Source organism: Mustelus asterias, chromosome 30, assembly GCF_964213995.1.
Source record: "Mustelus asterias chromosome 30, sMusAst1.hap1.1, whole genome shotgun sequence".
In the NCBI taxonomy this organism is placed as follows: domain Eukaryota; kingdom Metazoa; phylum Chordata; class Chondrichthyes; order Carcharhiniformes; family Triakidae; genus Mustelus; species Mustelus asterias.
Genome location: NC_135830.1, coordinates 20,210,988 through 20,234,674, shown reverse-complemented (window position 1 = coordinate 20,234,674; position 23,687 = coordinate 20,210,988). Strand labels below are relative to the sequence as shown.

At 49.0% G+C, this 23,687-nt stretch overlaps 2 protein-coding genes across 3 annotated transcripts in view; one reads left to right on the top strand and one right to left on the bottom strand.

Annotated features, from left to right (window-relative positions):
- LOC144480949 (uncharacterized) overlaps positions 1-23,687 on the top strand; it is a 120,278-nt gene that overhangs the window by 39,365 nt on the left and 57,226 nt on the right. The gene's annotated exons all lie outside the window — the stretch shown is intronic.
- Positions 5,376-15,422, bottom strand: LOC144480783 (uncharacterized). 2 transcript variants are annotated; one of them, XM_078200376.1, is made up of 3 exons: positions 15,014-15,422; positions 7,880-7,977; positions 5,376-7,456 (listed from the first exon to the last, which is right to left on the bottom strand). In XM_078200376.1, the coding sequence occupies exon 3, from the start codon at positions 7,347-7,349 to the stop codon at positions 6,306-6,308; it is 1,044 nt and encodes a 347-aa protein (XP_078056502.1). In that variant the 5' UTR covers positions 7,350-7,456; positions 7,880-7,977; positions 15,014-15,422; the 3' UTR covers positions 5,376-6,305. The 2 variants fall into 2 exon arrangements, with proteins under 2 accessions (XP_078056502.1, XP_078056503.1); XM_078200377.1 differs by having other exon boundaries at positions 5,698-7,456; positions 15,263-15,298.

Genomic DNA, 23,687 nt, shown 5'->3' with positions numbered 1-23,687 from the left:
CTGGCGGGTGAAACTAGAACTCGGGGGCATGGCCTCAAAATAAGGGGGAGCAGATTTAGGACTGAGTTGAGGAGGAACTTCTTCACCCAAAGGATTGTGAATCTGTGGAGCTCCCTGCGCAGTGAAGCAGTTGAGGCTCCCTCATTGAATGTTTTTAAGGCAAGGATAGATAAATATTTGAACAGTGAAGGAATTAAGGGTTATGGCGGGTAAGTGGAGCTGAGTCCATGAATAGAATGTTATCATTTATTGTGAGGGGAACTGAATATAAAAGTAGGGAGGTTATGCTTCATTTACACAGGGCGTGGGTGAGAACACGTCTTCAGTATTGTATACAGTATTGGTCACTTTATTTAAGGAAGGATATAAATGTGTTGGAAGCAGTTCAGAGAGGTTTGACCAGACTAACTCCAGGAACGGGTGGGTTGTCTTCCGGGGAAAGGTCGGGACAGGCCAGGCTTGTATCCGCTGGAGTTTGGAAGAGTGAGAGGCGACTCGATCCAAACCTTTAAGATCCTGAGGGGGGGTCTTGACGGGGTGGATGTGGAGAGGATGTTTCCTCTTGTGGGTGAATCTTCGAAGTGTGTGTGTGGGGCAGAGGCTTTGAATAGTTCTAGTCTTTGAATAGTTTTAAGGCGGAGGTGGATAGGTTCTTGGTAAGTGTTAGATTCATAGAAATCAGAGAAACCCTACAGTACAGAAAGAGGCCATTCGGCCCATCGAGTCTGCACCGACCACAATCCCACCCAGGCCCTACCCCCATATCCCTACGTATTTTACCCGCTAATCCCTCTAATCTACGCATCCCGGGACACTAAGGGGTAATTTTTTTTTAGCATGGCCAATCAACCCAACCCGCACATCTTTGGACTGTGGGAGGAAACCGGAGCGCCCGGAGGAAACCCACGCAGACACGAGGAGAATGTGCAAACTCCACACAGACAGTGACCCGAGCCGGGAATCGAACCCAGGCCCCTGAAGCCGTGAAGCAGCAGTGCTAACCACTGTGCTACCGTGCCGCCCTAGATTATCGGGGGTCGGTGGAATGCAGATTTTTGATTTGATTTGATTTATTATTGTCACATGCATTAGTATACAGTGAAAAGTATTGTTTCTTGCGCGCTATGCAGACAAAGCATACCATTCATAGAGAAGGAAAGGAGAGGGTGCAGAATGTAGTGTTACAGTCATAGCTAAGGTGTAGAGAAAGATCAACTTAATGCAAGATAGGTCCATTCAAAAGTCTGATGGCAGCAGGGAAGAAGCTGTTCTCGAGTCAGTTGGTTCGTGGCCTCAGACTTTTGTATCTTTCTCCCGACAGAAGAAGGTGGAAGAGAGAATGTCCGAGGTGTGTGGGGGGTCCTTGATGATGCCGGCTGCTTTCCCGAGGCAGCGGGAAGTGTAGACAGAGTCAATGGATGGGAGGCTGGTTTGCGTGATGGACTGGGCTACATTCATGACCTTTTGTAGTTTCTTGCAGTCGTGAGCAGAGCAGGAGCCACACCAAGCTGTGATGCTATAGACGAAGGAGATTGTCATCAACTTCAGGAAGCATAGTGGAGAACATGCCGCCGTCTACATCAATGGGGACGAAGTAGAAATAGTCGAGAGCTTCATGTTTTTAGGTGTCCAGATCACCAACAACCTGTCCTGGTCGCCCCCCCACCATGCCGAGACGATAGTTAAGAAAGCCCACCAACGTCTCTACTCATAGAATCATAGAAACCCTACAGTGCAGAAGGAGGCCATTCGGCCCATCGAGTCTGCACCGACCACAATCCCACCCAGGCCCTACCCCCACATATTTTACCCACTAATCCACGCATCTCAGGACTCTAAGGGGCAATTTTTGACCTGGCCAATCCACCTAACCCGCACGTCTTTGGACTGTGGGAGGAAACCGGAGCACCCGGAGGGAAACCCACGCAGACATGAGGAGAATGTGCAAACTCCACACAGACAGTGACCCGAGCCGGGAATCGAACCCGGGTCCCTGGAGCTGTGAAGCAACAGTGCGAACCACTGTGCTACCGTGCCGCCCAACACCCTCTCCACGTCTGCTCTGTACCCAGGTGATCTGTATACGTCGTGAGAAGTGAAGGCCGCCAGCACTGACCCCCTGGGGCACACACACGCACACACACACACCGCACGTCATACGCCGTGAAGCAGAAAAAGACCCGTTTCTGCCGACTCTCAGTCCCGTCGGAGCCCATCTCCGGTCTTTTTCAGAAGACTCAAGAAATTTGGCATGTCCGCTACAACGTCTACAGATGCACCATAGAAAGTATTCCTTCCAATTGTATCACAGCTTGGTACGTCTCTGGAACGCTCTGCCAGAGGAGGTGGTGGAAACAGGCACATTCGCAGCATTTAAGAGGCATCTGGATGGGTGCATGAATAGGAAGGAACCGAGTAAGGACAGAAGGTTTTTCTTTAGTTCAGTTAGGTCATCATAGTCGGCACAGGCTTGGAGGGTCGAAGGTTATTTTCATAGAATCCTACAGTGCAGAGAGAGGCCATTCGGCCCATCGAGTCTGCACCGACCACAATCCCACCCAGGCCCTATCCACATATCCCTACATATTTACCCGCTAATCCCTCTAACCTACGCATCTCAGGACACTAAGGGGCAATTTAGAATGGCCAATCAACCTAACCCGCACATCTTTGGGCTGTGTCATAGAATCCCTACAGTACAGAAGGGTTAGCACTGCTGCCTCACAGCGCCAGGGATCCGGGTTCGATTCCCGGCTTGGGTCACTGTCTGTGCGGAGTTTGCACGTTCTCCTCGTGTCTGCGTGGGTTTCCTCCGGGTGCTCCGGTTTCCTCCCACAGTCTGAAAGACGTGCTGGTTTGTTGCATTCGTCATGCTAAATTCTCCCTCAGTGTAACCCAAACAGGTGACGAATCTGGTGAAATAAAATCATAGAAACCCGACAGTGCAGAAGGAGGCCATTCGGCCCATCGAGTCTGCACCGACCACAATCCCACCCAGGCCCTACCCCCACATCCCGACATATTTTACCCACTAATCCCTCTAACCTACACATCTCAGGACTCTAAGGGGCAATTTTTAGCATGGCCAATCAACCTAACCCGCACATCTTTGGACTGTGGGGGGAAACCGGAGCACCCGGAGGAAACCCACGCAGACACGAGGAGAATGTGCAAACTCCCACACAGACAGTGACCCAAGCCGGGATTCGAACTATGAAAGGCATAGATAGGGTGAACGGTGGGAAGCTTTTCCCCAGGTCGGTGGTGACGTTCACGAGGGGTCATAGGTTCAGGGTGAAGGGGGGGGGGGGGGAGGTTTAACACAGATATCAGAAGGACGTATTTTACACAGAGGGTGGTGGGGGCCTGGAATGCGCTGCCGGGCAAGGTGGTGGAGGCGGACACACTGGGAACGTTTAAGACTTATCTAGACAGCCACATGAACGGAGTGGGAATGGAGGGATACAAAAGAATGGTCTAGTTTGGACCAGGGAGCGGCGCGGGCTTGGAGGGCCAAAGGGCCTGTTCCTGTGCTGTATTGTTCTTTGTTTAAAGATCAACCCAGGTCCCTGGAGCTGTGAAGCAGCAGTGCTAACCACTGTGCTACCGTGCCGCCCATTTTGCTGCCCATTTTTATATTTTGCGCTTGTTTTCTTTCAACTTATCTTTCCTGTTTTTATTACTCTTTTAGTGACCCTTTGTTGATCTTTAAAAACTTCCCAATTTTCCAGTATGCCACTGGCCTTTCCCATTTGGTATGCCTTCATTTTTGTCTTCATGTTATCCTTAACTTCCTTGCTTAGCCATGGAAGTCCTTCCCCACTCCTGCCACTCATCATTCTATATTCTGTAGCAGCAAATAGATGAGAAATAGGAGGAGCCAAGGATAGACCCTTGGGGGACACCCGGTCCAAGGACTTTGGAGAGTTTTAAAGTTTCTTTATTAATGTCACAAGTTGGCTTACATTAACACTGCAATGAAGTTACTGTGAAAATCTCCCTGGTCGCCCACACTCCGGCGCCTGTTCGGGTTACACTGAGGGAGAATTTAGCACGGCTCAATGACACCCGAACCAGCACGTCTTTCAGACTGTGTGGGAGGAAACCGGAGCACCCGGAGGAAACCCACGCAGAGACGGGGAGAACGTGCAGACTCTGCACAGTGACCCAAGCCGGGAATCGAACCCGGGTCCCTGGCGCTGTGAGGCAGCGGTGCTAACCACTGTGTGGGAAATAGAGATGGTACCGAAACGTGGCGACTTCTTGCAAGCTGTGTGCCCAGCGTACTTTCAAATTCTATCTTTTACTCTCATTCTATGCTTCTAAAACTTTATTCTGACTTTTAAAATCTAAACCCTAGCTATGACTGTAACACTACATTCTGCACTCTCCCCGTTCCTTCCCTATGAACAGTAGGTTGCCACTCAAGTGGATAGAGCTGTGAAGAAGGCCTATAGTGTGTTAGCTTTTATTAACAGGGGGTTGGAGTTTAAGAGCCGTGGGGTTATGCTGCAACTGTACAGGACCTCGGTGAGACCACATTTGGAATATTGTGTGCAGTTCTGGTCACCTCACTATAAGAAGGATGTGGAAGCGCTGGAAAGAGTGCAGAGGAGACTTACCAGGATGCTGCCTGGTTTGGAGGGTAGGTCTTATGAGGAAAGGTTGAGGGAGCTAGGGCTGTTCTCTCTGGAGCGGAGGAGGCTGAGGGGAGACTTTATAGAGGTTTATAAAATGATGAAGGTGATAGATAGAGTGAACGTTCAAAGACTATTTCCTCGGGTGGATGGAGCTATTACAAGGGGGCATAACTATAGGGTTCGTGGTGGGTAAAGGATATCAGAGGTAGGTTCTTTACGCAGAGAGTGGTTGGGGTGTGGAATGGACTGCCTGCAGTGATTGTGGAGTCAGACACTTTAGGAACATTTAAGCGGTTATTGGATAGGCACATGGAGCACACCAGGATGATAGGGAGTGGGATAGCTTGATCTTGGTTTCGGATAAAGCTCGGCACAACATCGTGGGCTGAAGGGCCTGTTCTGTGCTGTACTGTTCTATCTATCTAGTATGCTTTGTATAGCGCGCAAGAGACAATACTTTTCACTGTATCACAGTACATGTGACAACAATAAATCAAATAAAGAAAGATACGAGTTCAGGGCTTGGAGAAAGGGGCAACCTAAAGAGACAGTGTGGCTCGGTGGGCTAGTGGGAGAGGGAGAAGCAGCAGAGGCAGGTGTTCAGATTGTTTCATTGCTCCATGAGCTCCTCACACTTGTTGTTGGAGGTGAGGATGGAGGAGAGAGGGGGGAGGTAGAACACTTCAAAAGGAACTAACTTGTGTCAGAGAAAAGATTCACCACAGTGTGTTTTATGCCAAGCTGATTTAATTTTGTACAAATACCACATCAAGACCAGGCAAGAGGCTCAGGAATCATCAGGACCTGAATATCATCACCTTTTGAACATGGAAGGGAAAAGCACTGTTCACACTGTACAAAATATTTTGTACAAAATAGTATCCCCTATAACTGGCCTGGAGTTTATTAACATCGTAACAGTTTTAACAACACCAGGTTAAAGTCCCAACAGGTTTATTTGGTAGCAAATACCATTAACTTTCGGAGCGCTGCTCCTTCGCCAGATGGAGTGGAAATCAGCAGAAACAGACCCCAGTGAAGAAGGTTCAGTCCTCAATGTGGTTAACGGCAAACTCCCATCACTGTAACTTCCTCATGAACTCGCCGGTGCCTCAGTAGGTTGGATGACCGAGCGAATCTTTTCCCACACTCGGAGCTGGTGAATGGTCTCTCCCCGGTGTGAATTCGCCGATGTGTCAGCAGGTGGGGTGACCGAGTGGCGGCACGGTGGTTAGCGCCGCTGCCTCACAGCACCGGGGACCCGGGTTCGATTCCCGGCTCGGGGTCACTGTCTGTGTGGAGTTTGCACATTCTCCTCGTGTCTGCGTGGGTTTCCTCCGGGTGCTCCTCCCACACTCCAAAGATCTGCGGGTTAGGTGCATTGGCCGTGCCAACTTGCCCCTTAGTGTCCCGGGGATGCGTAGGTTAGAGGGATCAGCAGGGTAAATATGTGGGGTGACGGGGAAAGGGTGGGATTGTGGTCGGTGCAGACTCGATGGGCCGAATGGCCTCCTTCTGTACTGTAGGGTTTCGATGATTCTATGAATCTCTTCCCACACTCGGAGCAGGTGAAAGGCCTCCCTACAGTGCGTGCGTGTGTGGTGCACAATGAGTTGTGACAATTCTCTGAACCCAGCCTCACAGTGAGAGCACCTGGACAGTCCCTCATCCCTGTAAATGAACTCGCCGGTGCCTCAGCAGGTGGGATGACTGAGTGAATCCTTTCCCGCACTGGGAGCAGGCGAACGGTTTCTCCCCGGTGTGCACTCGCCGGTGCGTCAGCAGGTGGGATAACTGAGTGAATCCCTTCCCGCACACGGAGCAGGTGAACGGCCTGTCCCCGGTGTGAGTGCGTCGGTGTACAGCGAGTTCAGACGATCGCCTGAACCCGACCCCGCAGTGAGGGCACCGGAACGGTCTCTCGTCAGTGTGGACACGCTGATGGGACATCAGCTCCCCCGAACTTTTATAGCCATTCCCGCAGTCCGGGCATTTAAAAGGTCTCTCGTCCGTGTGAACCCGCTGGTGAGTCAACAAGTGGGAAGAATAAGCAAATCTCTTCCCACACACAGAGCAGGCGAACGGTCTCTCCCCGGTGTGAACTCGCTGGTGTAGAGCGAGTTGAGATGATCGCCTGAACCCAGTTCCGCAGAGAGGGCACCGGAACGGTCTCTCCCCGGTGTGAACATGTCGGTGGCGCATTAGATTCTTGGAACTTTTGTAGCACTTCCCGCAGTCTGGGCATTTGAAAGATCTCTCACCAGCGTGAACTTGCTGGTGTCTTATTAGGTTGGATGAATTACTGAACCCTTTCCCGCACTCGGGGCAGGTGAGCTGTCGCTTCCCAGCGTGAACCTGCTGGTGTCTCAGCAGATGGGACGACCAAGTGAATCCCTTCCCGCACACGGAGCAGGTGAAAGGCCTCTCCCCGGTGTGGACTCGCCGGTGGGTCAGCAGGTCGGAAGACTGAGCGAATGCCTTCCCGCACTCGGAGCAGGTGAACGGTCTCTCCCCGGTGTGAACTCGCTGGTGCGCCAGCAGGTGGGATGACCGAGAGAAGGCCTTCCCACACACGGAGCAAGGGAATGGCCTCTCCCCCGTGTGACTGCGCTGGTGTATTTCCAGCTCCGATGGGTAATTGAATCCCTTCCCGCATTCCCCGCATTTCCACGGTTTCTCCCCAGCGTGAACGGTGCTTTTTCCTTCCATGTTCAAAAGTTGACGATATTCCTGATGATTCCAGAGCCTCTTGCCTGGTCTTGACGCGATGTTCGGTTTCCAGTTTCCCCGACTGCAAATCCTCTCCTTCTAACACCCTGTGAAATTGATTTAAAACAGAAAAAAGGGATTGAGAGAGAACCCACAGAAACACAAAGGCAGGTTGTGAAATTGAGTTGAATGAATCTGGTCATTTGTGGGGCCGGCGCTGGGAAAAAGTGACCAGGAAAACTGCTGGATTGTCATTAAAAACCCAACTGATTCACTAATGTCCTTCCCGGCTTGGGTCACTTGTCTGTGCGTAGTTTGCACATTCTCCCCGTGTCTGCGTGGGTTTCCTCCGGGTGCTCCTGTTTCCTCCCACAGTCCGAAAGACGTGCATTGGCCGTGCTAAATTCTCCCTCAGTGTACCCGAACAGGCGCCAGAGTCTGGCGACTATGGAATTTTCACAGTAACTTCATTGCACTGTTAATATAAGCCGACTTGTGACACTAATCAATAAACTTTTAAAAATACTTACATTCAAAGGCCTTTAATGTCCAGCTCCTGCAACCCTATGGGGTTGCTGATGTGAGATTTGGTTTTGAGGTTCCTGTCTGCAAACCCTCTCCTAATTCCCTGTGAAAAGAGGTTTATACATCAGCCCAGGACGGACATTCACAGAGGGACAAGCACTTTTCATTGTCCAAGGCCATTGCTTACACTGCGCATGCTTCACTCATAAGCCCGGCCCCGCCCCCTCATTCACCCACATTGGCTGGAGGACCATCCGCTCGGTCCTCCAGCCCCGCCCCCTCTCCCCTCCCCTATTGGCCCGGAGCTGCCGTCAATCAGCCGGGCATTGTGACGGTTCCAGATGGTGGGAGGGGCCACAGACTCAGGCTGACTTGCTGATTATTGGCAGCATTTTGTGTTTGGGAATTAGAGGCAGAGATGGATGGTCAGTTCCCCTCTGTCCGGGGCTGGGGGGATTCACACTCATTTCCTCAATGCTCAGTATCTTACCCAATCCCTCTCCCAGTGATTCCACACATTTATCATCGAAGCCAAAGTACAAAGATGTGCAGGTTAGGTGGATTGGCATTGCTAAATTGTCCCCTTTAGTGTCCACAGATGTGCAGGTTAGGTGGATTGGCATTGCTAAATTGTCCCTTTAGTGTCCACAGATGTGCAGGTTAGGTGGATTGGCCATGCTAAATTGCCCCTTAGTGTCCAAAGATGTGCAGGTTAGGTGGATTGGCCATGCTAAATTGCCCCTTAGTGTCCACAGATGTGGAGGTTAGGTGGATTGGCCATGCTAAATTGCCCCTTAGTGTCCAAAGATGTGCAAGTAAGGTGGATTGGCCATGCTAAATTGCCCCTTAGTGTCCACAGATGTGCAGGTTAGGTGGATTGGCCATGCTAAATTGCCCCTTAGTGTCCAAAGATGTGCAGGTTAGGTGGATTGGCCATGCTAAATTGCCCCTTAGTGTCCAAAGATGTGCAGGTTAGGTGGATTGGCCATGCTAAATTGCCCCTTAGTGTCCACAGATGTGCAGGTTAGGTGGATTGGCCGTGCTAAATTGTCCCTTAGTGTCCACAGATGTGCAGGTTAGGTGGATTGGCCATGCTAAATTGTCCCTTAGTGTCCACAGATGTGCAGGTTAGGTGGATTGGCCATGCTAAATTGCCCCTTAGTGTCCAAAGATGTGCAGGTTAGGTGGATTGGCCATGCTAAATTGCCCCTTAGTGTCCACAGATGTGCAGGTTAGGTGGATTGGCCGTGCTAAATTGTCCCTTAGTGTCCAAAGATGTGCAGGTTAGGTGGATTGGCCATGCTAAATTGCCCCTTAGTGTCCAAAGATGTGCAAGTAAGGTGGATTGGCCATGCTAAATTGTCATTTGGTGTCTAAAGATGTGCAGGTTAGGTGGATTGGCCATGCTAAATTGCCCCTTAGTGTCCAAAGATGTGCAGGTTAGGTGGATTGGCCGTGCTAAATTGTCCCTTAGTGTCCAAAGGTGTGCAGGTTAGGTGGATTGGCCGTGCTAAATTGTCCTTTAGTGTCCAAAGATGTGCAGGTTAGGTGGATTGGCCGTGCTAAATTGCCCCTTAGTGTCCAAAGATGTGCAGGTTAGGTGGATTGGCCGTGCTAAATTGTCCTTTAGTGTCCAAAGGTGTGCAGGTTAGGTGGATTGGCCATGCTAAATTGCCCCTTAGTGTCCAAAGGTGTGCAGGTTAGGTGGATTGGCCATGCTAAATTGTCCCTTAGTGTCCAAAGGTGTGCAGGTTAGGTGGATTGGCCATGCTAAATTGTCCCTTAGTGTCCAAAGATGTGCAGGTTAGGTGGATTGGCTGTGCTAAATTGCCCCTTAGTGTCCAAAGATGTGCAGGTTAGGTGGATTGACCATGCTAAATTGTCCCTTAGTGTCCAAAGATGTGCAGGTTGGGTGGATTGGCCATGCTAAATTGTCATTTAGTGTCCAAAGATGTGCAAGTAAGGGGGATTGGCCATGCTAAATTGACCCTTAAGTGTCCAAAGATTTGTTGGTAAGATGGATTGGCCATGCTAAATTGCCCCTTAGTGTCCAAAGATGTACAGGTTAGGTGGATTGACCATGCTAAATTGCCCCTAAGTGTCCAAAGATGTGCAGGTTAAAGAGATAAGTGGGTAATACTTGGGATTACAGGGATAGGGCCTGGGTAAAATGCTTTATCAGAGTTGGTGCAGACTTGATGGGCCAAATTGAGTCCTTCTGCATTCTAGGGTTTCTATGATTCGAAACAGGTTGGGTCTGTGCACCTTGGAGTTCAGAAGAATGAGAGGTGATGTGATTGAAACATGTAAGATTCTTCGTGGTTTAGACAGGGGAGAGACTAGAACGAGAGGGCACAACCTCGGAGCGAAGGGACGGTCCTTTAAAACTGAGACGAGGAGGACTTTCTTCAGCCAGAGGGTGGTGGGTCTATGGAACTTATTGCCACAGAGGGCAATGGAGTCCAAGTCATTGAGTGTCTTTAAGACAGAGATAGATAGGTTCTTGATCAATAAGGGATCATGGGTTACGGGGAGAAGGCAGGAGAATGGTGTTGAGAATCATATCATCATAGAATCCTAGAATCCTATAGTGCAGAAGGAGACCGTTCGGCCCATCGAGTCTGCATGGACCACAATCCCACCCAGGCCCTATCCCCATAACCCCATGCATTTACGCTGCAACTACGCTGACACGAAGATGGCTGGACTTGCGGATAGCGAAGAGCATTGTCGGGCAATACAGCAGGATATAGATAGGCTGGAAAATTGGGCGGAGAGGTGGCAGATGGAATTTAATCCAGATAAATGCGAAGTGATGCATTTTGGAAGAAATAATGTAGGGAGGAGTTATACAATAAATGGCAGAGTCATCAGGAGTATAGAAACACAGAGGGACCTGGGTGTGCAAGTCCACAAATCCCTGAAGGTGGCAACACAGGTGGAGAAGGTGGTGAAGAAGACATATGTATGCTTGCCTTTATAGGACGGGGTATAGAGTATAAAAGCTGGAGTCTGATGATGCAGCTGTATAGAACGCTGGTTAGGCCACATTTGGAGTACTGCGTCCAGTTCTGGTCGCCGCACTACCAGAAGGACGTGGAGGCGTTAGAGAGAGTGCAGAGAAGGTTTACCAGGATGTTGCCTGGTATGGAGGGTCTTAGCTATGAGGAGAGATTGGGTAAACTGGGGTTGTTCTCCCTGGAAAGACGGAGAATGAGGGGAGATCTAATAGAGGTGTACAAGATTATGAAGGGGATAGTTAGGGTGAACGGTGGGAAGCTTTTTCCCAGATCAGAAGTGACGATCACGAGGGGTCACGGGCTCAAGGTGAGGGGGGCGAAGTATAACTCAGATATTAGAGGGATGTTTTTCACACAGAGGGTGGTGGGGGCCTGGAATGCGCTGCCAAGTAGGGTGGTGGAGGCAGACACGCTGACATCGTTTAAGACTTACCTGGATAGTCACATGAGCAGCCTGGGAATGGAGGGATACAAACGATTGGTCTAGTTGGACCAAGGAGCGGCACAGGCTTGGAGGGCCGAAGGGCCTGTTTCCTGTGCTGTATTGTTCTTTGTTCTTTGTTCTAACTTCCCCTGACACTGAAGGAGCATTTCGCATGGCCAATCCATCTAACCTGCACATTTTTGGATACTAAGGGGCAATTTAGCACGGCCAATCCACCTAACCCGCACATCTTTGGACACTAAGGGACAATTTAGCATGGCCAATCCACCTAACCTGCACATCTTTGGACACTAAGGGGTAATTTAGCATGGCCAATCTACCTAACCTGCACATCTTTGGACACTAAGGGACAATTTAGCATGGCCAATCTACCTAACCTGCACATCTTTGGACACTAAGGGGCAATTTAGCATGGCCAATCCACCTAACCCGCACATCTTTGGACACTAAGGGGCAATTTAGCATGGCCAATCCACCTAACCCGCACACCTTTGGACACTAAGGGGCAATTTAGCATGGCCAATCTACCTAACCTGCACATCTTTGGACTGTGGGAGGAAACCGGAGCACCCGGAGGAAACCCACGCAGACATGAGGGAGAATGTGCAAACTCCACACAGACGGTGACCCGAGGCTGGAATTGAAAATGTGTCTGCATGGCTTTCCTCCGGGTGCTTCGTTTTCCACCCACAGTCCAAAGATGTGCAGGTTAGTTGAATTAATCATGGTAGATGCGTGGGTTTGGGGAGGGGAGGGGAGGGGGGTGGAAATGGCATGGATAAGTCAGTGCACACTTGAGGCCATTTGGTACACACCGAACGGCCTCCTTCTGCACTGTGGTGATTCTGTGGTTTCATGTCCCATGCAAATGAGAATGCCGTGAAAGTCGGCCAAATGCTCCGAGCTTATAAAGCTGGAATGGGAAAATTAAGTAAACCCCTTCGCGAAACATCTGAATGGTCTCCCTGTGGTGTGACTGTGCTTCTCTGTTAATAAATGGGATGACCGAATGAATCCATTTCCAACGTCCATGTCATATGGACTCAAAAAGTAAACTCTGTTCTCTCTCTCCACAGATGCTGCCAGACTTGCTGAGTTTAATTGAGCTATTTTTTTGTTTTTATTTGGAGAAATTTCCCTATCTTTTCATCGTGGGATTTCATCCAAGAAGAGTTTCCAGCTCAGACGAGGATCTCAAATCCTTCTGGTCATTAGTCTCACTTCCTTCGCACTCAAGGTTAATTGGCTATGCTAAATTGCCCCCCAAGAGTCAGGGGGACTAGCAGGGTAAATATGTGGGGTTATGGGGATAGGGGCTGGGTAGGATTGTGATCAGCGCAGACTCAATGGGTAGCGATTCTATGAAAATACGGGGGCAATTTAGCATAGCCAATCCACCTAACCCGCACATCTTTGGACACTAAGGGGCAATTTAGCATGGCCAATCCACCTAACCTGCACATCTTTGGACACTAAGGGACAATTTAGCATGGCCAATCCACCTAACCTGCACATTTTTGGACACTAAGGGGCAATTTAGCATGGCCAATCCACCTAACCTGCACATCTTTGGACTGTGGGAGGAAACCAGAGCACTGGGAGGAAACCCACGCAGACACAGGGAGAATGTGCAAACTCCACACTGACACTGTCCCAAGCTGGGATTTGAACCTGGGTCCCTGGCGCTGTGAGGCCACAGCACTAAGCATCTGAATTTGAAAAAGACAATTCTGGAAATACTCAGCAGATCTGGTAGCATCTGTGGAGAGAGGCATTTCAGTTCTGTGACCTTTTCTTACATTTTCTCCCCCTTGGCTTCCCTTTTTCTCCATTTTACCTCCCTCTCACCCATCTCCCCCCCCCCCCCTCCCCCACATCTTCATCTGTCACAGTTTACCTTCTGGTTTCAGCTTCTCTGCCGTTTGGCCATTCACACACCCTTTATTCTCTCTGTGGACTGCCACTAGCAGCCTTTCCCCTTGGTTTTGTGGCTATAACTCATCGTTCATTCCCTCACCCTACAGCAGTGGTTCCCAAAGGGCGCGGCGCGCCACACTGGTGCGGTGAGAGAGGATGGCAAGTGTGGCGGGAAGATTCAAGGACAATCAAAGAAACATTTAAACATGGTTTAAACAAGCATTGTTTTATACTTTCTGGATGTCCCATGATCATGTTATAGATAGATAGATAGATACCCTACAGTGCAGAAAGAGGCCCTTTGGCCCATCGAGTCTGCACCGACCACAATCCCACCCAGGCCCTATCCCCATATCCCTACATATTTTACCCACTAATCCCTCTAACCTACGCATCTCAGGACTCTAAGGGGCAATTTTAGCACGGCCAATCAACCTAACCCGCACATCTTTGGACTGTGGGAGGAAACCGGAGCACCCGGAGGAAACCCACGCAGACACGAGGAGAATGTGCAAACTCCGCACAGACAGTGACCCAAGCTGGGAATCGAACCCAGGTCCCTGGAGCTGTGAAGCAGCAGTGCTAACCACTGTGCTACCGTGCCGCCTTGTTGTGTTCTATGTTATGAATCAAGCACTGCTAGGAGTTATTTCTTTTTGTTTTTGAATGTATTATCAATAAAAAGTTCGGTGTGGCACGAGCAAATTTTTATTCCGAAAGTGCGGCCCAGTGAAAAAAGTTTGGGAACCACTGCCCTACAGTATGAATATCTTCCACTTTCTGTGCCTCTTAGCTTTGTAAAAGGGTCACCTAGACTTTAAACATCAGCTCTTTTCTCTCCTTACAGATGCTGCCAATCTGCTGAGATTTTCTCTTTTGGTTTCAGATTCCAGCATCTGCAGCAATTTGCTTTTATTTTAGAACTTTCATCAGACCTGCAGTGCGGGGAGTTGGTCAGCTCAGTTGGCTGAATGGATGGTTGTAATACAGTGTGATGCCAAGAGTGCGGGTTCAATTCTTGTACTGGCTGAGGTTATTCGTGAAGCTCCCACCTTCCTTACCCTTCACCTAAGGTGTGGTGATCCTCAGGTTAAAATCACCACCAGTCACAGCCTATGGTCATCTGGAACTATGGCGACTTTACCTTTACATCAGTGCACAGATCAGAAACATTAACCCTATTTCTCCAACCACGGATATGTTGAGTATTTGCAACATTTGTCTTCTCTGTTAAATGCTTCCATAATCTTAAAATATCAGAATTCCTTCACAGTGAAAACATTTAATTACAGTCCATCTAATCTTTCTTCGTTGAATCCCTACAATGCAGAAGGGGGCCATGTGGCTGCACTGAATCTCTGACAGAGTATCTTATCCCCCCCCCCCCCCCCCCCCCCCGCCCCCCCGCCCTTTTCCCCTGCCCTATCCCCGTAACCTCACACCTGGTTAATCCACCTAACCTACACATCTTTGGACTGCAGGAGGAAACCAGAGCACCCCGGAGGAAACTCACACAGACATGGGGAGAATGTACAGACTCCACACAGTCACTCAAAGCTGGAATTGAACCCGGGGTCCATGGCACTGTGGAGGCAGTAGTGCTAACCACTGTGCCACCTGTTTAATCCTTCCTCATGTGGCAGTCCCTCTATACCCGGGATCATCCTGGTAAATCTCCTCTGTACTGCCTCCAATGATAATGTATCGTTCATCCTTCAATATTGAAGTATATTGGTGTCAATGGTGGGTGTCCTTACCCAACATTCATTGCGGGGGTGTGAATGTGTTCTATCCACTGGAGTTCCGCGCGCAGGCGCAGTAGCTGGCAGCGCCGGGAGCATGCGCAGTGCTGGCTGTCACTGGAGCTGTCGAGGAGCAAGCAAGAGAGAAACAAAATGGAGTGCGGTTGAGTCGGGGGGCGGGGAAGGGAGCCAGCGGAGCCAGGGTGGGGCGTCTTCATAAAGACTTCGTGGCGGCTTCAAACGCCGAATGCAAAGTTACTGCACCCGACTTGGTCCTGAAGGGAGCAAGAGCTGCGCAGGTCACCCGTCATGGCCCCGAATTAACGACCGCCATCTTTGGTGGGAGGGCGAGGCGCTGCCGGGGCGCATGCGTGGCCGCCATCTTTATCGGGGCGATACCGAGCGGGCTGCATGCGTGGCCGCCATCTTTGTTGGGGGCGGAGGGGGGTGATGCGGAGCGGCGCGCATGTGCGGTGATCTACGACCCAGGAGACAGGTTGCCAACTCTCCAGGGACTGGCCTGGAGTCTCCAGGATTTGCATTAGAAATCTCTGGGGTCACAGCTGGGTGTGCAACCCGTGCAGGGATATCAGTAGCGACATTAAAACATTTCTTTTTAAAAAATTTTCTTTGAACATTTATTTTTTTGAAGATGGGGGAACAAAGGCTGTTGGGCTGAGATTCAAATATAGAATCCCGATAGTGCAGAAAGAGGCCGTTCGGCCCATCGAAACTGCACCCACAACAATCCCACCCAGGCCCTATCCCCTTACCCCCGTGTATTTACCTCGCTAACCCCTTAACGCGCACATCTTGGGACACTAAGGGACAATTTAGCATGGCCAATCCACCTAACCCGCACATCTTTGGACACTAAGGGACAATTTAGCATGGCCAATCCACCTAACCTCACATCTTGGGACGCTAAGGGACGATTTAGCATGGCCAATCCCCCTAACCTGCACATCTTTGGACACTAAGGGCAATTTAGCATGGCCAATCCACCTAACCTGCACATCTTTGGACACTAAGGGCAATTTAGCACGGCCAATCCACCTAACCTGCACATCTTTGGACACTAAGGGACAATTTAGCATGGCCAATCCCCCTAACCTGCACATCTTTGAACACTAAGGGCAATTTAGCACGGCCAATCCACCTAACCTGCACATCTTTGGACACTAAGGGACAATTTAGCATGGCCAATCCACCTAACCTCACATCTTGGGACACTAAGGGACAATTTAGCATGGCCAATCCACCTAACCCGCACATCTTTAGACACTAAGGGACAATTTAGCATGGCCAATCCACCTAACCCGCACATCTTTGGACACTAAGGGGCAATTTAGCATGGCCAATCCACCTAACCCGCACATCTTTGGACACTAAGGGGCAATTTAGCATGGCCAATCCACCTAATCTGCACATCTTGGGACGCTAAGAGGCAATTTAGCACGGCCAATCCACCTAACCTGCACATCTTTGGACACGAAGAGACAATTTAGCATGGCCAATCCACCTAACCTGCACATCTTGGGACGCTAAGAGGCAATTTAGCACGGCCAATCCACCTAACCTGCACATTCCTATGATTCCTGGCTTGGGTGACTGTGTGGAGTTTGCACTTTCTCCCCATGTCTGCGTGGGTTTCCTCCGGGTGCTCCGGTTTCCTCCCACAGTCCAAAGACGTGCGGGTTAGGTGGATTGGCAATGCTAAATTCTCCCTCAGTGTAACCCGAACAGGCGCCAGAGTGTGGCGACTAGGGGGATTTTCACAATAACTTCATTGCAGTATCAATGTCAGCCTACTTGTGGCACTAATAAATTAACTTAAACTTACATTGGCAACCCCTAGATGAGATATTGTTGTGTATTTCTCAGAATCATAGAATTATTACCGAAGGCGGCCATTTGGCCCATCGCGCCTGCACCAGTTCATCATATGAGCATCATGACTTCATGCCATTACCCTGCCTTTACCCTGTAACTCCCTGCACATTGTTTCTATTCGCATGATCATCTAATGCCCTCTCGAATGCCTCGATCGAACCTGCCTCCACCACACTTCCAGGAAGTGCATTCCACACCCCAACCGCTCGCCGTGCAAGAGATTTATCTCACATCGCATTCGCTTCGTTTGCAAATCATTTTAAATCCATGCCCCTCATCCTTGAGGCACGGTGGTTTCTTCAGCCAGAGGATGGTGAATTCGTGGATTGCATTGCCGCAGAAGGCTGTGGAGGCCAGGTCATTGAGTGTATTTAAGACAGAGATGGATGAGGGGATCAAAGGTTACAGGGAAAAGGCAGGAGAATGGGTTTGGGAATCATTTCAGCCAGAATCAAATGGCAGAGCAGACTCGATAGGCTGAATGGCCTAATTCTGCTCCTATATCTTATGGTTAATGAGTATAAAAGAAGAGAAGTGTTGTTGCCATTGTTTTGATTTGATTTATTATTGTCACGTGTATTAGTATACAGTAAAAAGTATTGTTTCTTGTGCACTATACAGACAAAACATACCGTTCATAGAGAAGGAAAGGAGAGAGTGCAGATTGTGGTGTTACAGTCATAGCTAGGATGTAGAGAAAGATCAGCTTCATGCAAGGTAGGTCCATTCAACAGTCTGATGGCAGCAGGGAAGAAGCTGTTCTTGAGCCAGTTGGTACGCGATCTCAGACTTTTGTATCTTTTTCCCGAAGGAAGAAGGTGGAAGAGAGAATGTCCGGGGTGTGTGGGGTCCTTGATTATGCCGGCTGCTTTTCCCCGAGGCAGCGGGAGGTGTAGACAGAGTCAGTGGATGGGAGGCTGGTTTGCGTGATGGATTGGGCTACATTCACGACCTTTTGTAGTTTCTTGCGGTCTTGGGGCAGAGCAGGAGCCATACTAAGCTCTGATACAGCCAGAAAGAATGCTTTCTACGGTGCATCTGTAAAAGTTAGTGAGAGTCGTAGCGGACATGCCAAATTTCCTTAGTCTTCTGAGAAAGTAGAGGCGTTGGTGGGCTTTCTTAACTATAGTGTCGGCATGGGGGGGAACCAGGATAGGTTGTTGGTGATCTGGACACCTAACAATTTGAAGCTCTCGACCCTTTCTACTTCACCCCCGTTGATGCAGACAGGGGCATGTTCTCCTTTACGCTTCTGAAGTCGATGACAATCTCCTTCATTTTGTTGACATTGAGGGAGAGATTATTGTTGCCGCACCAGTTCACCAGATTCTCTACCTCATTCCTCTACTCTGTCTCGTCATTGTTTGAGATCCAACCCAATACGGTGGTGTCGTCAGCAAACTTGAAAATCGAATTGGAGGGGAATTTGGCCGCACAGTCACAGGTGTATAAGGAGTATAGTAGGGGGCTGAGAACACAGCCTTGTGGGGCACCGGTGTTGAGGATGATCGTGGAGGGGGTGTTGTTGCCTATCCTTACTGATTGTGGTCTGTGAGTTAGGAAGTTCAGGATCCAGTCGCAGAGGGAGGAGCCAAGGCCCAGCCACGGAGTTTGAAGTTCTACACTCTCCTCAAAGTTGACAATACCTTCAAGTTTTGTGTCATCCGCAAACTTTGTCCTCTGTGCACCAAGATCATTAACACAGATATTGACATTCTGGGCTGACAGTGATGGTTTCTGTAAATTTACAGGGTGCTGGAAGTGGAGATTTGACAGACGGGAATCTCAAACCAAACATCACGTTGCGCTCTGGCAGGGTCACTCGAGACATCGGAATCTGAACATCAGCAGCATCTAAATGTGGAAGGTAACAGGCTTGTCTGTTCTGTCTGTGAGAGAAGATTTCAGGTCTCAGTGTGACTGGAAAGGCCCCGAGATTCACAAACCCTGGGTAGACCACGCCTGGAGAACTGGGCAACAACAGTTAGGAAAGATCTGGGAAGGTGTGTAGCACCGACCTGCCTGAGTGAAACCTGAACCCCCGCACTAGGATTAAATTAATAGGTGAGATTGCACGGAAGAGTCATTATGGCACAGAGCAGGCCATTCGGCCCATTGAGTCCATGCCAGCTCTCCAGAGCAATACAGGCAGCAGCACTGTGGTCATCACTGCTGCCTCACAGCGTAAGGGATCCGGGCTCGATTCTGACCTTGTCTGTGTGGAGTTTGTACGTTCTCCCCTTGTCTGTTTGGGTTTCCTCCGGGTGCTCTGGTTTCCTTCCACACTCCATAGATGTGTAGGTTAGGTGGATTGGCCATGCTAAATTGCCCCTTAGTGTCCAAAGATGTGTAGGTTAGGTGGATTGGCCGTGGTAAATTGCCCCTTAGTGTCCAAATATTGCAGGTTAGGTGGATTGGCCATGCTAAATTGCCACTTACTGTCCAAAGATGTGCAGGTTAGGTGAATTGGCCATGCTGAATTGCCTCTTAGTGTCCAAAGATGTGCGGGTTAGATGGATTCGCCGTGCTAAATTGCCCCTTAGTGTGAAGTTGTACGAACTAAGGAATAGCATGATGGGAAAATTGGTCAACTATTTGGTACAATATAAGAACGGCTGACCAAGCTATTTCAAAATGCCTGACCCCTGTCAGACCTGATAAGGCTGGCTCCGTATAACATAAGACGTGAAAAAGACCTGAGAAGGTCAGGCTATTCCTAAATGCCTGACCCCTGTAAGACCTGATAAGCTTGACTCCTCATAACCTAGGGCTGTATGAGTAAGACAAAATAAGGTCAGGGATGAAGGAGTCACCGACCTTCTTCTGTTCCATCAAAGGGCAAGATAAGGGTATGAATGATGAGACAAAGAGTTCTAGGAGGTCAGCAGGTAGCTTCTGATTCCATTACTGATCGAATTCCTGAATAAGCTCTGGTCACGCAAACTGAGAATGATTATGTATAAATACTGAACTGTTTCTTTCTGTAAGCGCGGACTTGAGGAGAAATTAGCAAGTTGTACTAACTGCACTCTCAACTCAAGTTTCAGCCAAATACTGCATGCAGTCTTTCGTAAATAAAGACTAAGTTACTTAGTCAGAACGAATTTTGTTGAGTCTTTCTATCACAGTCAAGAAGCAGGAAAGTTTCCACTTCAACATTAGTCTCCAAAGATGTGTAGGTTAGGCGGATTGGCCATGGTAAATTGCCCCTTAGTGTCCAAAGATGTGCAGGTTAGGTGGACTGGTCATGCTAAATTGCCCCTTAGTGTCCAAAGATGTGCAGGTTAGGTGGATTGGCCATGCTTAATTGCCTCTTAATGTCCAAGGATGTGTAGGTTAGGTGGATTGGCCATGCTAAATTGCCACATGGTGTCCAGATATGTGCACATTAGGCAGATTGGACATGCTAGATTGTCAGTTAGTATCCAAAGATGTGCAGGTCAGGGTAATTGAACAGGCTAAATTGTCCCTTCATGTTCAAAGATGTGCAGTTTAGATGGATCAGCCATGCTTAATTTCCCCTTAGTGTCCAAAGATGCGCGTGTTAGGTGGATTGGCCATACTGAATTGCCCCTTAGTGTCCAAAGATGTGCAGGTTAGGTGGATTGGCCATGGTAAATTGCCCCTTAGTGTCCAAATATGTGCAGGTTAGGTGGATTGGCCATGCTAAATTGCCCCTTAGTGTCCAAAGATGTGCAGGTTAGGTGGATTGGCCATGGTAAATTGCCCCTTAGTGTCCAAATATGTGCAGGTTAGGTGGATTGGCCTTGCTAAATAGCCCATCAGTGTCCAAAGATGTAGAGGTTAGGCGGATTGGCCAAGCCAAATTTCTCTTTGTGTCCAAAGATGCGGGTGTTAGGTGGATTGGCCATGCTAAATAGTCACTTAGTGTCCAAAAATGTGCAGTTTAGGTGGATTGGCCATACTGAATTGCCCCTTAGTGTCCAACGATGTGCAGGTTGGGTGGATTGGCCATGCTAAATTGCCCCTTAGTGTCCAAAGATGCGCAGGTTAGGTGGATTGGCCATGCTAAATTGCCCCTTAGTGTCCAAAGATGTGCAGGTTAGGTGGATTGGCCATGCTAAATTGCCCCTTAGTGTCCAAAGATGCGCAGGTTAGGTGGATTGGCCATGCTAAATTGCCCCTTGGTGTCCAAATATGTGCAGGTTAGGGGGATTGGCCATGCTAAATTGTCAGTTAGTGTCCAAATATGTGCAGGTTAGGTGGATTGGCCATGCTAAATTGCCCCTTGGTGTCCAAATATGTGCAGGTTAGGTGGATTGGCCATGCTAAATTGTCCCTTAGTGTCCAAATATGTGCAGGTTAGGTGGATTGGCCATGCTAAATTGTCCCTTAGTATTCAAAGATGAGCAGTTTAGATGGATTAGCCAGGCTTAATTGCCCCTTTGTGTCCAAAGATGCGCGTGTTAGCTGGTTTGGCCAAGCTAAATTGCCCCTTAGTGTCCAAAGATGTATAGGTTAGGTGGATTGGCCATGCGAAATTGCCCCTTAGTGTCCAAAATGTATAGGTCAGCTGGATTGGCCATGCTAAATTGTCCCTTAGTGTCCAAATATGTGCAGGTCAGGTGGATTGGCCATGGTAAATTGCCCCTTAGTGTGCAAAGATGTGCAGGTTAGGTGGATTGGCCATGCTTAATTGCCTCTTAATGTCCAAAGATGTGTCGGTTAGGTGGATTGGCCGTGCTAAATTGTCCCAATATGTGCAGGTTAGGTGGATTGGCCATGCTAAATTGCCCCTTGGTGTCCAAATATGTGCAGGTTAGGTGGATTGGCCATGCTAAATTGCCCCTTGGTGTCCAAATATGTGCAGGTTAGGGGGATTGGCCATGCTAAATTGTCAGTTAGTGTCCAAATATGTGCAGGTTAGGTGGATTGACCATGCTAAATTGTCAGTTGGTGTCCAAAGATATGCAGGTCAGGGGAATTGAACAGGCTAAATTGTCCCTTCATGTTCAAAGAAGTGCAGTTTAGATGGATTAGCCATGCTTAATTGCCCCTTAGTGTCCAAAGATGCGCTTGTTAGGTGAATTGGCCATGCTAAATTGCCCCTTAGTGTCCAAAGATGCTCTTGTTAGGTGGATTGGCCATGCTAAATTGCCCCTTAGTGTCCAAAGATGTGCAGGTTAGGTGGATTGGCCATGCTAAATTGCCCCTTAGTGTCCAAAGATGTGCAGGTTAGGTGAATTGGCCAGACTAAATTGCCCCTTAGTGTCCAAAGATATGCAGGTTAGGTGGATTGGCCATGCTAAATTGCCCCTTAGTGTCCAAAGATGTGCAGGTTAGGTGGATTGACCATGCTAAATTGTCAGTTGGTGTCCAAAGATATGCAGGTCAGGGGAATTGAACAGGCTAAATTGTCCCTTCATGTTCAAAGAAGTGCAGTTTAGATGGATTAGCCATGCTTAATTGCCCCTTAGTGTCCAAAGATGCGCTTGTTAGGTGAATTGGCCATGCTAAATTGCCCCTTAGTGACCAAAGATGCTCTTGTTAGGTGGATTGGCCATGCTAAATTGTCCCTTAGTGTCCAAATATGTGCAGGTTAGGTGGATTGGCCGTGCTAAATTGCCCCTTAGTGTCCAAAGATGTGCAGGTTAGGTGGATTGACCATGCTAAATTGTCAGTTGGTGTCCAAAGATATGCAGGTCAGGGGAATTGAACAGGCTAAATTGTCCCTTCATGTTCAAAGAAGTGCAGTTTAGATGGATTAGCCATGCTTAATTGCCCCTTAGTGTCCAAAGATGCGCTTGTTAGGTGAATTGGCCATGCTAAATTGCCCCTTAGTGTCCAAAGATGCTCTTGTTAGGTGGATTGGCCATGCTAAATTGCCCCTTAGTGTCCAAAGATGTGCAGGTTAGGTGGATTGGCCATGCTAAATTGCCCCTTAGTGTCCAAAGATATGCAGGTTAGGTGGATTGGCCATGCTAAATTGTCCCTTAGTGTCCAAAGATATGCAGGTTAGGTGGATTGGCCATGCTAAATTGTCCCTTAGTGTCCAAAGATGTGCAGGTTAGGTGGATTGGCCATGCTAAATTGCCCCTTAGTGTCCAAAGATGTGCAGGTTAGGTGGATTGGCCGTGCTAAACTGCCCCTTAGTGTCCAAAGATGTGCAGGTTAGGTGGATTGGCCATGCTAAATTGCCCCTTAGTGTCCAAAGATATGCAGGTTAGGTGGATTGGCCATGCTAAATTGTCCCTTAGTGTCCAAAGATGTGTAGGTTAGGTGGATTGGCCATGCTAAATTGTCCCTTAGTGTCCAAAGATGTGCAGGTTAGGTGGATTGGCCATGCTAAATTGCCCCTTAGTGTCCAAAGATGTGTAGGTTAGGTGGATTGGCCATGCTAAATTGCCCCTTAGTGTCCAAAGATGTGCGGGTTAGGTGGATTGGCCGTGCTAAATTGTCCCTTAGTGTCCAAAGATGTGCAGGTTAGGTGGATTGGCCGTGCTAAATTGTCCCTTAGTGTCCAAAGATGTGTAGGTTAGGTGGATTGGCCATGCTAAATTGCCCCTTAGTGTCCAAAGATGTGCGGGTTAGGTGGATTGGCCGTGCTAAATTGTCCCTTAGTGTCCAAAGATGTGCAGGTAGGTGGATTGGCCATGCTAAATTGTCCCTTAGTGTCCAAAGATGTGCAGGTTAGGTGGATTGGCCGTGCTAAATTGTCCCTTAGTGTCCAAAGATGTGCAGGTTAGGTGGATTGGCCATGCTGAATTGCCCCTTAGTGTCCAAAGATGTGCGGGTTAGGTGGATTGGCCATGCTAAATTGCCCCTTAGTGTCCAA

Excerpts from the sequence above, each read along its gene's own strand:
- LOC144480783 (XM_078200376.1), bottom strand. The coding sequence starts at position 7,349 with ATGGAAGGAAAAAGCACCGTTCACGCTGGGGAGAAACCGTGGAAATGC.